We start from the raw sequence: 15,253 nt of genomic DNA, 5'->3' as shown, positions 1-15,253 counted from the left end.
AGCGAGGGGCGTGCGCGGCGGACGGATATCTATCCCTATGAAGTGCGGAAGGATCCGTTGTGGTCTATATAAGCACCGCAGAGAAGGAACACGTTCTCTTTGGGACGGCGGTGTGCTGGTCGGTTGTCGCCGGCTGGAGGTTTCCCTGCTTTCCCTTGCAACTGACACTTCGGCGCCATCATGGGATTTGGGGACCTGAAATCTCCCGCAGGGTTGCAGCTCCTGAACTCCTTCTTGGCAGATAAAAGTTACATCGAGGGGTGAGGGGCCCAGACAGCAGCTTTCTCGCGTCTTGTCTTTCTGTGTGTCCCTGGGTGGGAACCTTTGGGGAAAGCGTTTCTTTCTGCGCTCGCTCTCGGCATTGTAGGCCCTGGTAGCCTTTCGTTGACGCGGTTTCCCAAGTAAAGTTGGGGAGGGTCCTTCGGTGAGGCCTGGCTCTGAGCCAGTGTTTCTCAACCTTGACAATTTTAAGGCATGTGGACTTCAACTCCCAGAATTCCACAGCCAGCAATGCTGGCTGTGGAATTCTGGGAGTTGAAGTCCACATGCCTTAAAATTGTCAAGGTTGAGAAACACTGCAGTCTGAGCTTTAATAGCACCCTGCGATCAAATGAAGAGCGGGCGTTTCTTTTTACACTCGTTTATAAAAAATATCGAAGGCAGGGAGCATAATTACATTATAACGAATTTAACATTCTCATTGTCATCATTCCTGGAACGTTCAACGTTGTTTTAATCTACGTTACCTTGGTTTCGTTTTTCCAAAACCATACGCGGTTCTTATTTTCCGGCAGAGAACGTGCTGGGAGAATGAATTGGCTAATAAAAAACTGACCGGCAGGGATTTGAATCGAAACCTTTTGCAGCTCAAAAGTTCTACAGCAGATGTTGGGTCTATTTTTTATAAATGAGCCTATGTTGGAAATGAACTTTGCAATTAGCTGTTTTAATTATAACTAGTGAAACACTATGGAATGAAGGGGGAAAAATTGAAACTGTGAGCCTGAGTTGTCAATGGCATGGAACAATTTTTATTTGGGGTTAATTGGGAGATTTAATACACACATCCCTAGGTATGTCAGATGAAATGAAGTTGCAACTTCAAATTGTTGCTTTTAACATGGGCATCCCCTCTTTTCTTGTAAGTCCATCTACTTCAGTGTGAAGATACTTTATGGCTGTGGTCAGTGCCTCTTACTAAAGAACCAGACCTAAAGGTCACAATCTAACACCAGGACTGGATTGCTCTATTCAAAGCTTAGTGAACTGGATATAAAAAGGAAAGGTCTGCTAATTCCCATCAGACGCTTGCATCTGAAGAGCCACCTAGTGTCGATCATTAACAAGTTCAGCCACCCTTTAATTTTCCCAAAGGTGAAAGTTGCAAAGCAACCATAGAATCCATACTATTGGTGTTTATAGTAATGATGGTACTTACTGTGGTAAATTAAAGTGGCTTTGCTAATTAAAGTTCATGATTACATTACTTTTCCTGTAGGTATGTTCCATCACAGGCAGATGTTGCTGTATTTGAAGCACTTGGTTCATCCCCTCCTCCTGAGTTATACCATGCCCTCCGCTGGTACAATCACATTAGATCTTATGAGAAACAAAAAGCAAGGTGAGGCTCGTTTGTGCTATTTGCGTTTCTGTTTCTGGTCTGCCTACAGATTGTGTTTCAGATAAAGCTCACAAGAGATATAAAATATTCTTTTTTCAGAAATTTAGACTTTGGGGTATTTTTCCAATAGGGATATGGAAAATATTATTTGCATAGGAAATTGCCAAGGATGGCCCATGTTTCCAAAAACATGCATGTTGGACTGTTCTGGTCTAGCTCAGAACACCAGGGCTATTTTAATCCAAGCAGAAGTAGTTAGGGGGAAGAATGGGCAAAAGACCAGGGATGTTGGTGGCTAAGGGGAGGGAGAGAAGGGAAGACCTGGGAAGATCGGGGTTCCCTGGAGTATATCATGCAGAGATTGTGACAAGGGAGAAAAGGCATTAGAAGATTGGGGATGAGCTTCTGAGATAAGAGGCTATATGTTGCCCATCTTGCTATCAAAAATGATTCTGGGTGGGGGAAGGCACTGGAAATGATGGAGAGTGCCAAGCAGAGAAAGACAGCAGCGTGCATGAACCTTGCCTGCACACTCACCTGAATATGTTTTACGCAGAACTACCAAAATAAAACTTAAATATTTCCCTCTTTTGTACCATATCCACAGTACAGTGGCCAGTAATATAAAATATTTTTAAGAAAATAAGATTGTTAAAACTGGGTCATTTTAAATTTGTAATTCACTTTTCCTGATGAATGCCAGTGAATAAATTGCATTATAGACTTACAGGTAGTCCTCAATTTACCACAACTGGGATCAGAATTTGTTGTAAGTTGTTGCTGTCATAAATCATCACATGACTCCGCTTTACAACTATTTTTCCAGTGGTTGTAAATTGAATCGTTGTAAGTATGAATCCAACTTAACCAATGCCATTTTTTGCCAAAACCCAGCAAAAAACAGTCATAATTGCAAGGTGGTTGCCAAGTGCCCGAATTGCAATCACATGATTGCAGGAATAGGTTGACAGCTGTAAGTTCAAATTTAGATCATAACTGACTTTTTGGAGGCTGTTGTTAATCAAATGATTGTAAGTCAAGGACTACCTATACAAGAGATAGGGTGTTTACATTTTAAAACCAGAAGCTTTCATGGTCCACATAGTCTAAATCTGATCCAAGTAGATTTAGAAAATTCCCAATTTCAGAAATTATTTAATCTGATTTAATATTAGTGTATTGATAAAAAAAACTTCTGAAGACACTTAATGGCATTGTTAGCTAAATCAATGACAGCAAGTCTCCCTCACTGATGCTCAGACCTATGCTGGAGATACATTATAAGTAACCATTTAAATTGCAATTTGCCTGCAGGGCATCAGGTGCCTATGAAGTTGGTATCTAGTGTCTTTGATATTTCAATATAGCTAAGGACAGCTGTTAATTGGTTGGCAAAGGGAGGCTGCACTTCTACAGCTTTATTCTGGACTATACTGAAGTAATAGGAATGTAGGGTCAACAAATAAATGCTACTTGTTTTCTAGTCTGCCTGGTGTGAAGAAAGCTTTGGGAAAATATGGCCCTGCAGATGTTGAAGACAGTACGGGCACTGGTGGAGATAACAAAGATGATGATGACATTGACCTTTTTGGTTCTGATGAAGATGAGGTATCCCAAACTTCTTCCTATTAATTTTGTGTGGGGCTTAGATAACTAGCAGCATGAACTTAATTGAATTATGTAATAGAATATAATGCAATTGAGGTTAAATAGTTAAGACACTGTGAAACACTACAATACTGCCCAATTGGGCTAGTTTGCACATCTCAGAATTGTAATGGAATATATTTAGCTTCTCCGTGGATTTCAATGTTTCTACAGAGGTTGCTCAGCTTGATATTTTCTGTTTGTCAGAATCACATCTAATTCTAATTAATATCAGCCCCATGTGTGAAGCAAGGTACACAGTTGATTTTAAATTCTGTTCAGTTGGTTGGTGGTCTGAAGGAGGAACAATTATGTGTAAAATCTATTGCATAGAAAGATCATTTTAAATGAGAGCAAACCCTACTCCCTACTAACACTGATGATGTTACCTACTTCGGTAATGAAGCCTCTGCAAGAAAACAGACAAGCTCAGAGATCATAAAGGACTGCACAGTTTAAAATACTCTCCTCTATAGAAGGATCATTCTCTTTTATATATATATAACTATTGTTTTATCAATGTATAAAATACAAATAAAAATAGGAAATTAAAGGCAGAAAAGGCATTGACCTCTGACTCTTTTTAGCACAATACAAGATAACATTACAACCTCAACTTTTTACTGTTAATAGTGTATAATTAACCATTTCTATAATAACAAATCTATTGGCAAAACCAAAGTCAGTTTCATTTTTTTTTTTTCATCACAAGCACAAAATCCAGATGTGATAGCCAAATAAAAAACAAATTCACTGTATTCTCTGATTCTTTAACCTTAAAGGGAAAAATATTTTTTCATCCATTTTAAAACACTAAGGTTTTCTTTTAAAAAAATTCTAAAATTAAAATATTCTAATACATCTTTTTTTAACTTCCTCTTAGCATACATATATTAAAGTTCACTTTTAGACCAATAAAATTCCAACTACAATTAACTCATTAAATTTGGATCACTCCGTCCAAATTTTCCTCATAATTTTTTTTTTTTTGTATACATCCTTTTTAAAACTCTAGGTTTTTCTTTAAGCTAATACATCTTTTTTTTAACTTTCTCTTAAAACAGATATTTTCAAACAATATTTTGAATATTGTTTCAATAATATTTTACAAACTTTAAGAATTACTTAAGCTTGCTTGCTTACTTACTTACGGGAAAAAATACATTTTCAAACTTCAGATTAAGACTTTCAATTACAAATATCAAACCGATGAAAAATCCATCCTAATTCCAATTGATTTACTAAGTTTAAATCACTCCTTCTAGCTTGTCTTCATGGAATAAAATCTTTCTTTGGAATGTTTGTCAAGTAGTTATAAGTTTCTCTTTTTCTTAAGGATTTTGCAACCTTCTTAATATCCATGAGGAAAAAGTCTCAAAGTTGTCTTTTTCAAAGTTGCAAATTTTCTTTTTGCACATATTTTTTTTATCTCTGATGTAGTTTGAGTAGTCTTTAACATCCTTGGAGCATAGCTGTTCTATGAACTGATGGATTTTATTTAAAGATTTTTCAAACACATCTCTAATAATTTGCTCCTCCATTTCTTAACTCTCTCTTTAATCAAAGAGTAGCTTTTTTGTAAGTCACTTAAGAACTGCTGACCAATCAGGAAACATAAAAATCAGAAAGTTTTAGTCACAGCAAAGACCAAGCTACAAATTACTAAAAATAATAAACTACAACCACAACTTTCTGCCCTTATATTTCTCCATCAATTTTTTTAACGATAGTCCACGCTTATTTTAGTTTGCCTTAGCAGCCTCCCTCCTTGTTTAACAAGAAGAAATCCCCAAAATGGCGTAGATTAGGGGTCCCCAACCCCCGGTCCGTGGACCAGTACAGGCCATGGCATGCTAGCAACCGGTCTGCACAAACAAGTAAAGCCCCATCCACAGGATGCAGGCAGCACAAAAAAAACACGCCCACTCCGATCCGCAGAAAAATCTCCCATGTAACCAGTCCCTGGTGCCCAAAAGGTTGGGGACCTCTGACGTAGATCTTCAAAAAGGAATAACAGGCTGTAGCTAAAGAGAGCCTCTTTTAGCAATAAAGATTAATAATCTTTTAAAATGATTAAAAAATAAAAGGCATAACTTACTGTCCGTTTGAAAAATAAATTTCAAAACCGCTGCTTCTTCAATAAATTAATTGCAGCCCCCCCCCCAAGCTTTCAGCACACTCCTGAAGCTTCTTGCAGATCTTAGCTGTATCAGGATCTTGAGGGATAATTCCAAGACTTTTCCTAACCCAGGAGAGTCATATAAACTAAAGGAATGCCAGTTCCTTCTGTTGATAGTTGAAGAAGCTACATTCCAGGGGGGAAATCCCTCAGGGTTCCTTCCCTGGGCATGTCGTTCAGTTGGCCATCTTTTCACCGGAAGTCCCCCACAGTGGTCATTCTTTTGACAGCCTTAGATTGGCTGCCAACATGAAATTCTGCAGGGATGATGTGTGAGTAATAAAAATATTTCTCTTCAGGAGCCAAATGGCTCCTAATAACTACCTTAGCTATTTAGGAAAAAATGTAACTTTTTCATGTTACAAGTGAAGCCATGACCAATATAAATTATCTCACATAACACAAGATTTTTTTTTTCTAAGCAGCATGAGCTCCCAATAGAGCCAAGTCATTCCTTCACTTAGTGTGAGGGCACTGGAGCAAAATTGGCACATGGTTTCTGTAAATACTGACAAACTAAACCACTTAGTTTAGAGACAAGCACACTACAGAGTCCACTTGGAGCTGGAGATGAGGGCAGCAGAGAAGACTTATTAACTTGACATTATCTGGCAGGTTTGGACTACAGTTTTGATTCAAGACAGTTTGTCTTGTCTTATTGAGATTCCTTTCAGATCCTATATATTGCAAAGGGATATAAGATTTTAAACAAAGATGTGAAATTAAACTTTCTCTAGTGAACGAAAAGGTTGGTGCATTGGAATGTGGTTTTATTAGTTCTTTGGGAACTTTCTGTGGCCTTCAGTGCAATTTGACCACTGTCTTTTGGGGTTACCGGATAAATCTGGGCCTTTGGTAAGCATTGTAGTCGTTTGAGTTTGGTTGTATCCAGAACAGAGACTATTGTTTCTTATAGCTCAATAAAAGGATTGTACTCACTTTGAGAAGTCTCTTAGATCCTAAGCTCTTCCTTCACTACAAAATAGTAGCAGATGAGTGCATTTGAACAATAATAATTTGTGATAACAGCTGGTTTCAAGTGGTCATATCAGGCAACAATTTTTCCCCAATAGGTGATTTCAGACTATGAAAAATAATCCCTTTAACTTTACAAAATAATTCCGTCTTTAATTTAGCCATTTAATTGATGGTTGTGTTATAACTTAAGATTTGCAATTATATCATGTTAATTTTATTTTCGAATTTATTGATTATTAATGTGAGCCTTTTGTGTGTGTGTGTCTGTGTGCTGTATTTTAGTGGAAATACTTGGTAGAAATTTAAGAAATCATTAAATAATGCTTTACTCTAAAACCACAGTGGATAGCACAACCTATCCAACCTTCACTGACTTTGAAAAGGCTAAGTAGGCTTAAATCACAGTAAATGTTGTATGGATGACTTTTGGGAAAGCTTAGGGCAGTAGTCTAGACTGGGAAAACAAATTAAAAAAAGATAGTGAGAAAGCACTTTTGTATTTTTGCCAAGAAAACTGTAGACACATAGTAATCATGGAATCGGGAATCGTTCCCCACTTGAGGGGAAGCTTTACTTTATATGCTGTAATAAATATTAAAGTTGTCTGTAGATAGTGTTTTAAAATTAAAATCTCATCTTTTTCAAAGCTTTGCATTGGTGACATGATGAATAAAAACCAAATCACCATCTTTCGTCTGAAATTATGATGATTTGTTTTTCTGAAAGATCCAATTGAGTTTGAGCTTGATAAAGAAATAATTGCTTTATTTTATTTAACTTTGTTTTTCATTTCTTCAGGAAAGTGAAGAAGCAAAAAAGTTAAGGGAAGAGCGGCTTGCTCAATATGAATCAAAGAAGGCCAAAAGTAAGTTGTCAGCCCTTCAGCACTCCTTAAATTTACTCAGTCAATTATTTCCTAGATTAACCATAGTCTGTCTCAGGTCACTGTGTATAAGCATTACAGACATCTTTCTCATTACAGGTATTGCTTTGTTTTAAAAATCTGTCATTACAGTTCAAATGTCTGAATACAGGTGAAGATAAATTCTCAGGGTTCTAGAAATAGTACAACATCTTAAATTATGTATTTTTCTGTCAATTGTGAAATACTGATTTCTCCTCATAGCAAATATGTGATTCCACAGGTACTGGCCTGAAACTGTTCTGTGCTGTAGCAGTTGCAGTATTCCAACTGTGGGAAAATAGCCGTTACGCTTGCAGAATGCTCCTTTCCCAACCAGGAGAAGAGAATTTCAGTGTAACGAACAATATATCTTGTATTCTTCTCCTATGCGGATTAAGTTTAATCTTATTTTGCAGTTTAGAAGTTTTAAATATTTAGTGTGTGATACTTTCAGCTTTTTTCCTAAGTAGAAACAACATTTTTTTTTAGTACTATCACTAGGTTATATAAGGAAATTTGTTACAATGCTGTTGCTATGATGATGTTAATCCATTCAGTTGTGTCCGACTCTTGGCAATTCCATGGACCAAGTCTCTCCACATCTTCCAATCTTGTACTACCACTTTGGCAGTTGCTATAACTTCCTGAAATTATGTAAAACAACCTGCTTTTATTGAGTTATTCTTTGGTTTCTCTAGAACCAACACTGGTTGCCAAGTCATCCATTTTATTAGATGTAAAACCTTGGGACGATGAAACAGATATGGCCAAATTGGAGGAATGTGTCCGAAGCATTCAGGCTGATGGCTTAGTCTGGGGATCCTGTAAGTAACTGGCTGGAGATAGAAAACTTATGGCTTGTTACTTTTAGAATACACTTCACATGCATAAGATCTGTGTATGGTTGAATTGCTTCTTAAATCATGTCCCCAAAAGTTTGTAGAGTTTATTGTTTTCATTTCACAAAATAACGGGCTGTTTGTTGAGAACTTCCAATGGTGAAAAGGTAGGGGCAGTCAAATTTCTTACTTGAGTAGCCCAAAATGGAATTTTGGCTGTGTTGTGGACTAACAATAGTAACAGCATTTAGACTTATATACCACCCCATAGTGCTTCACAGCACTCTCTGGATGGTTTACAATGTCAGCATTATTTGCATATTGCCCCTAACAATCTGGGCCCTCATTTTACTGACCTTGGAAGGCTAAGCTAACCTTGAGTCTTGTCAGGATCGAACTTAGGCTGTGGGGAGGGCTTGCCTGCAATATTGCATTCTAACCTTTGCACCACCAGGACTCCTAAATTAGATCATTGAATTCTGATGGCCTATGTAATTTACCTTATCTTATCCTTTGCTTAAGAGTCTGAGATGCATATAGAGGTGGTTTATTTTGCCATATAGAACCTCTTAAGTAAAAGTTCTCTTTGCATCTGATAGCTAGAGGTATGTAGACTAGCATCATTCTCTTCTCCACTCCACTGTTTTTGAACAGAAACAGCTTTTTAAATTTACCAAACTTCCCCTAACTCCTTGCAAACAATGTCATTTGCACATTACCTTTATTCCTTATTGCTGTTCCTGTATATGATAGTCTTCAATGCACTTAGGTAATTTTCCTTATTGGAACCTTTCAATAAACATAAGTTTACTACAACATTTGAAACTTAAATGATGAATATTGTAGGAGAAAAGTTGTGTCCTTACAACATTCATCATTTATAGCAATAAATTATGTATTGCCATAAATCAGGAGTTTGCTGGTACTTTTCCAGACTAACACATTTTATTAAAAGACATCACTAAAGAGTGTGCTACTAGAATTCTTCTATAAAACAATGAATGGGAGGAGCTTTTAAATTCACTTCTTAGCTGCTATACTTCAGGGGGAGTTCCTTATGAGGGGACCTGTAATTCACGTTCCTGAATTCTTGCTTCTATACGTTATCCACACTGAATATCTATTACAGGGGATAAACATATATAATAGATTATCCGTTTTAACAGTTGTTTTATTATCTTTCTAGCCAAACTAGTTCCAGTTGGTTATGGAATAAAGAAACTTCAAATTCAGTGTGTAGTTGAAGATGATAAAGTTGGAACTGATATGTTGGAAGAGAAGATCACCGCATTCGAAGATTATGTACAATCAATGGATGTGGCAGCTTTCAACAAAATTTAAGTTGTAGCTTCGGGAATAAAACTATTGCAGCTGAAATGTTGTGATTTGTTCTCTTCAGTATTTGACTTAAAAAATCAAGTTTACAATTGAAGTTTGTAGGTTCAAAAGAAATGCTGTAATTTGAATTCCCTCAGTTCAGAGACAGAAGGTGATTCTACCATAGTCCCACTCTTATCTTGGGAGAAATTCCAAGTTGTGATTTTACACTGGTGAACCAAATCCCCTCTAATTAATTGAATAGTTCTTTACCTGACATAGTGGGTTGCTCTGACATTTAAAACACTGGAGGAGGAGGAGTTTAAAAGGCTAGATGGGTAAACAGCAGAGAATGGCTTATTTCATAAGATTCCCCTCAAACTTAATGGTGTTATGTATGAATCACCTAAGGAGAATTCACCTAAACCCATCATACACTAAACCAGTGATGGCGAACCTATGGCACGGGTGCCAGAGGTGGCACTCAGAGCCCTCTCTGTGGGCACGCGCGCCATCGCCCCAGTCCTAGGCCTTCAGCTGGGTTTTATAAAACCTTTTCTCTTTAGGCCTCTGCCGCCGTGTGCAAAAAAAAAAAAAAAAAGTTCAATCAGTCCATTTCAGCTTACGGGGGAAAAAAAGATCTTGCAAAGTTGGAATTGATTGATTGAACGTTTTAGTCCCACCCAGTCTGCCATTACCACCGCAGCCATGCCCACCCAAATGGCAACACCCACCCGGCACTCGACGATGCATAAGTGGGTTTTGGGTTGCAGTTTGGGCACTCAGTCTCTAAAAGGTTCGCCATCACTGCACTAAACAAATGGATCATCAGATAAATCAACCCAGAGTTCTTACTCAAGGCAAAAATACCTTCAGTTTATAGACAAATGTTGGATGAGATGCCAAAAAGTACGATAGTATAACATTGGTCTATTTGACTTGCTGATTATGTCAAATGCATTCTTTGAATGATCTTGGATCCCATTAATATTGAGATCTCAAAATGCTCTTCTGTATATAGTTAATGTGTTGTCATCTTCATTGTCGCTCTGAAAGCTCATGTGACACAGTACACATGAACACCTCAGCCCTACAAGTTATCAGTGTAATCGTCTTCCACCAAATTCTATGTTGATGTTGATAGGTACCTTAGAGTTTTTGATTTGGGATGCATTTGAAAAATTAATGGAAGGCTGGTTGGTTGGCTGCTTCTGCTTTTTTAGTGGTGTTTGTTCATCTTAGTCTTTTGAACATTACATCCATTTATGTCTATCCATGGAGCCTTTGGAAGGCTTTTTTTAGTGCTTTACTAGTTTGCTTCCCAATCTTAGAGATGTATGCTCTTTTGGATCCTGCTGAAGCAGTCTGGTATGCTTTGGTGAAAAGGTTATGTTTGAAACTTGCTTTGAGGTCTGTTTGCTGCATTTCTTCAGTCTACCCTTTTGGCACTGAAAGTACAAAAAGGATTGTTTTCTGAGCAAAGATGCAAGCATGACTCAAGATTACTTCTTTGTTCTTTTAATGTACTTTACATTTAAGATATAAATGTTGGAATCCAGACAGGCAAGGATTGATTTGAATTTGGTCCTTGTTTGCACCTCAGTCCTGGGCAGGATCTCCCTCCCCCCTCCAATGCAGAAAATCTGCACTGCAGATGAATCTTAAGAGTGAAGGAAAAATCCATATTCCTTATTCTTGGGGTAAGGTTGGGCCTAGGCAAAAGATTCTGAAACAATTTTAAAAGCAACTTAATGGACTGACTGGAATTGAATACTTTCTGCCCAGATGTCCTAGTGCTCTAGAGGATGTAACTGATTGGAAAGAATTTTTCTCTCTTCTGAAAAAGACTCAAAACTCAGACATTATTAGTAATCTTGTGTTCCCTTCAGTTAGCATATAGTATACACGGGGCAAATAATATTGGTCTATTCTTAAGTTGAAGGAAAGCTAGAACTAGAAAATATGGGCAATAAAGCTCCAGATAAGTGCTAGGTGATAGCAACCTGTTGTTAATTGCGAAGTCGTGTCCAACCCATTGTGACCCCATGGACAACGATCCTCCAGGCCTTCCTGTCCACCACCATCTTCTGGAGTCCATTTAAGCTCAAGCCTACTGCTACAGTGACTCCATCCAGCCACCTCATTCTCTGTCGTCCCCTTCTTCTGTTGCCCTCAATCTTTCCCAGCATTAGGCCCTTCTCCAGTGAGTCCTTCCTTCTCATTAGGTGGCCAAAGTACTTGAGTTTCAACTTTGGGATCTGGCCTTCTAAAGAGCAGTCAGGGTTGATCTCTTTTAGGACTGACTGGTTTGATCACCTTGCAGTCCAAGGGACTCACAGGAGTCTTCTCCAGCACCATAGTTCAAAGGCTTCAATTCTTTGTCGCTCAGCCTTTCTTATGGTCCAACTTTCACATTCATACATTGCAACTGGAAAAACCATGCCTTGACTATCCACACTTTTGTTGGCAGGGTGATGTCTGCAACTTGTAGAGCTTTCTATATCTGTTTCCTGCCAATACTGGCTGTCTGGATTTGCATGTGAGTCTCCAAGTTTTGTTTTAATGAAACTTAGAACACACATAATTGGCTCACATTTTTTCTGCCAAACCATGAGCAATCTGAATCATTCTGCTGGAATATTTGGGATACAGTGTTTTACGGTCAAAACAAAACTTTCTGTTTTATGTAACTCTGCATTCCATTTTGCAGTTTTGGCTTAAAAAGAACTTGCTTGTGAAATTCCCCACCCACCCACAAGTCTACATGGTTACCCAGCTGCCCCTTCTGTTTCAGGGTAGGTATTACCTGCTTCCAGGCATTTGGCAAGAAATTCAAATGTTTTGTCTTTCTAGGGCCAAGCTTAAGTCTTTATAGAAAGATTAAAAAAAAACATAGCTGAATAGACTAAGCAGTATCAGCAGACTCATCTTGATTGGTGACAGTCAATATTAAGTATCTTATTGAGAAATTCTGGTGGGGGGGGTCTGCCAATGAAGCTTATATTCCCCACCCCCAGTGTTGTTGAACTAATATAATAATGTCACATCTGATTATTAGAAATGTTTGGTTGCAGATGGTTTCCTGGACCCAAATCTTACACTGGATAGCTGAACTTCAAATGTTGTGATGAGATAAGTGGTGTCAGCCCTGTAGGTAAACCAGAAAATCAACTTCATGGGGAGGCTAAAATTACTTTTATTGTAATTGGTTATAATAACAGAATCTTGCAAGCTGGGCTTTTCTCCTCTTTCTTATACTCCAGTGAATTAGGCTGGCGTTTGCCCGATATACTTATGAATACTATCTCTTTGTTCTGGAATTATAGCATACTTCAAACCTTTTAACTTCCTACACATCTCCATCAGGGTCGTCATCTTTATTCTCTGCAGATAGAGATTGTGATTCCACTGCTCTTATACCTAGGTGGTTCCCAATGCATTGTAATTGAGCACATTCTTTTGATAAAGATTCTCTCTGCTGCAAGTGCATTTTCATTGGAACATTTCAAATCTAATAAATTTAAAAGTGCTGTAAATTAATCCAAGCATAAAGTTTCTCAATGACTGAAAGCAAAACAAGTGATTGAAATTAATGGCACAAATGTTTCAATGGACATTGTTCAGTGGTGCATCATTCGACTTGAAAAAATTCCCAGCCTTTCTGTTCTATAAACATAAGAAATCTGAAAGTTGCTCTGAGGAGGAAACAGGTCTTAATTCAGTATCATCCATCTAAATCTCATTCATACCCTGGTAGCTAAGAGAACTTGAAATCTTAAATAAGAAGTCTTTGTTTGAAAAAGAAAAGACAGTATCATTTGACTGCAGACCTTGTCTTAATGGGATGGATTAATTGTCCCATTAGTTTACAGTCAATACCAATTAGTGTTCAGTCTTTTCCTTCTAGCCTCCAGCTAATTTTAAAACTCCATACTTGTGCATGGCTCATTAGAGTAGATACTGTATCTGTTCTCGAGACATCAATGATTGTCTTTACATGGAGCAAACTATACATACTTGTTCTTCTTGCTTCAGCTGCCTAATGGAAATCAACCCCAGTGTTTCAAGAATCTATATTCAATCAACTTGAATTTGCATATTTATTCAATCCACCTATCAATTCCTTCCCTGAGATAGAAAATGTTGTTTCATGGATTTAAGGCAGCGGCTCCCAAACTCTTCTATACCCCGTACTCCTAGAATGCTTCTGATGTATTCTCACACCCCCTACAAAAATTCAAAATAATGGCAACAAATTATGCATATACACTATAATTTTGAAAACCCAAGTTTTTGCACCCCTTGGAATATCATCTCACACCTCCAGGGGGTGCAAGCACCCCTGGTTGGGAACCCCTGGTTTAAGGTATCACAGGAAGGAAGTTGTTCTAAAAGCTGCCTTTTGCAGTTGTCGGTGATTTTGTCAATGGTGTTCAAGTGGTGCTCCAGTTGTTTTGAGATTGCACTTGAGGCACCTACTAATATTAGTACTATCTTTGCTTTCTTTTGACATAGTTGTTCTATTTGCAGGTCCTTGTATTTTGTGATTTTCTCCAATTCTTTCTCCTATTCTGCACTATTGTTGTTACTATTATAGATGGGGAATTGCCACTTTGAAATAGTTGTAAGTAAACATGCTATGCAAAAGAATACTTCTACTCCAGACTTCTGTCTGCTTCGTGATGTTGTGACAGGTTAGCTCTCTTCTATTTGTGCAGTGAGATGATCAGTGCTGTCTCCAAAACTATTGACAGGGTTGTTGGGATGTTCTTAAAGTTGTTTTTTTTCTACAGTTAGGTTTGGCAACTTGGACCTAGGCAAAATCAAAATTATGGCAAACTTTGTTCTTTTGCAATGGGGAATGTAGTTGTTCATTCATTTACTTTCTTATATGGTTTATAGACCACTCCAGTCAACTGACTGTTAGCAATGTAAAACTCCCCAAATTTATAATTTGGAATTCAAACAGACAGTAATCAAATTTAAAACAAAAACCATACCCTGTAATTTTGTGTACAACATAATGCACAATATAATCCTTTAGGACTGAACAGCAATATAAGTTGGCTGCTTTGTGGAAAGAGACTTTAAATTGCTTGGTTTGCACTTTATTTTTAATTACTGTATCTGCACATTTCTGAAAATATCTTACTTTGAGACAGGGAGGATTAGAAGTTAGCATCCTGGGTGTCTTTTCTAAAAAAAGGTGCTGAGTTGAGTCACAAGGAAAAGCAGGTGCAATACCTCTGCTTCAGCATTTTGTTGGCTTCCTCCCATGCCCTCTCCCCTCCCCCCACCTGAAACAGCAAAAAAAAAATAATCCTCAAAAAAAGACCTATCCCAGCAAACTGTATAAACTTACGGATCCCTTCAACACAAAGATATAAAACAAATGGTTAACAATACTTTTCAATCTGATCAGGGATAAAACATTTTGACATTGACACCAATGATTTTTTTAGATTTGAGGAATGAGTAAGCCATTTAAATCTTTCCAAAGCTTTCTACTAGCAACCCACCAAGGACCAATTGATTTGAGTTAACTCAAATGGTATATACCGTAACTAGGGAGGCAATCATGCAATGGATGGAAAGAAAGGACTGTGGAACAACTTCTTTACCATTATGTCTCTTTGCTTAAATATGCATTCAACTGGATAGAATCTCTCGAATCTGAATAACCTAAGCTGAAATTCATAGCTATCGGGGGGGGGGGGTATAGAAGATGGAACATAATGAATTTACAGAGAAAATCTAGGAATTGTGGT

At 37.7% G+C, this 15,253-nt stretch overlaps 1 protein-coding gene and 2 non-coding genes across 3 annotated transcripts; all 3 read left to right on the top strand.

Moving 5' to 3' along the window:
* The first annotated feature begins 69 nt into the window (after positions 1-69).
* Positions 70-9,545, top strand: EEF1B2 (eukaryotic translation elongation factor 1 beta 2). Its single transcript, XM_015819249.1, has 6 exons — positions 70-260; positions 1,499-1,621; positions 3,106-3,229; positions 7,224-7,290; positions 8,028-8,153; positions 9,355-9,545. Exons 1-6 carry the CDS (start codon positions 181-183, stop codon positions 9,507-9,509), a joined length of 675 nt encoding a protein of 224 aa, XP_015674735.1. The 5' UTR covers positions 70-180; the 3' UTR covers positions 9,510-9,545.
* On the top strand, positions 7,080-7,156 carry LOC114922808. The gene has a single exon (XR_003810491.1). It is a non-coding gene; the product is annotated as a small nucleolar RNA SNORD51 (small nucleolar RNA).
* Positions 7,563-7,696, top strand: LOC114922813. Its single transcript, XR_003810492.1, has one exon. It is a non-coding gene; the product is annotated as a small nucleolar RNA SNORA41 (small nucleolar RNA).
* Positions 9,546-15,253: the final 5,708 nt, after the last annotated feature.

The sequence above is a fragment of the Protobothrops mucrosquamatus genome, unplaced genomic scaffold, assembly GCF_001527695.2.
Source record: "Protobothrops mucrosquamatus isolate PMUCROS unplaced genomic scaffold, P.Mucros_1.0 scaffold_9, whole genome shotgun sequence".
Classification (NCBI taxonomy): Eukaryota; Metazoa; Chordata; class Lepidosauria; order Squamata; family Viperidae; genus Protobothrops; species Protobothrops mucrosquamatus.
The sequence above is the reverse complement of the archived record's forward strand: the minus strand, read 5'-3'. Positions and strand labels throughout refer to the sequence as shown.

What these genes read in the sequence shown, in the direction of transcription:
- EEF1B2 (XM_015819249.1), top strand. Translation starts at nt 181, where the DNA reads ATGGGATTTGGGGACCTGAAATCTCCCGCAGGGTTGCAGCTCCTGAAC. An exon ending in TTGGTTCTGATGAAGATGAG is followed by an intron (nt 3,230 to 7,223) that starts GTATCCCAAACT and finishes TCATTTCTTCAG; the next exon opens with GAAAGTGAAGAAGCAAAAAA. An exon ending in TGGCTTAGTCTGGGGATCCT is followed by an intron (nt 8,154 to 9,354) that starts GTAAGTAACTGG and finishes TTATCTTTCTAG; the next exon opens with CCAAACTAGTTCCAGTTGGT.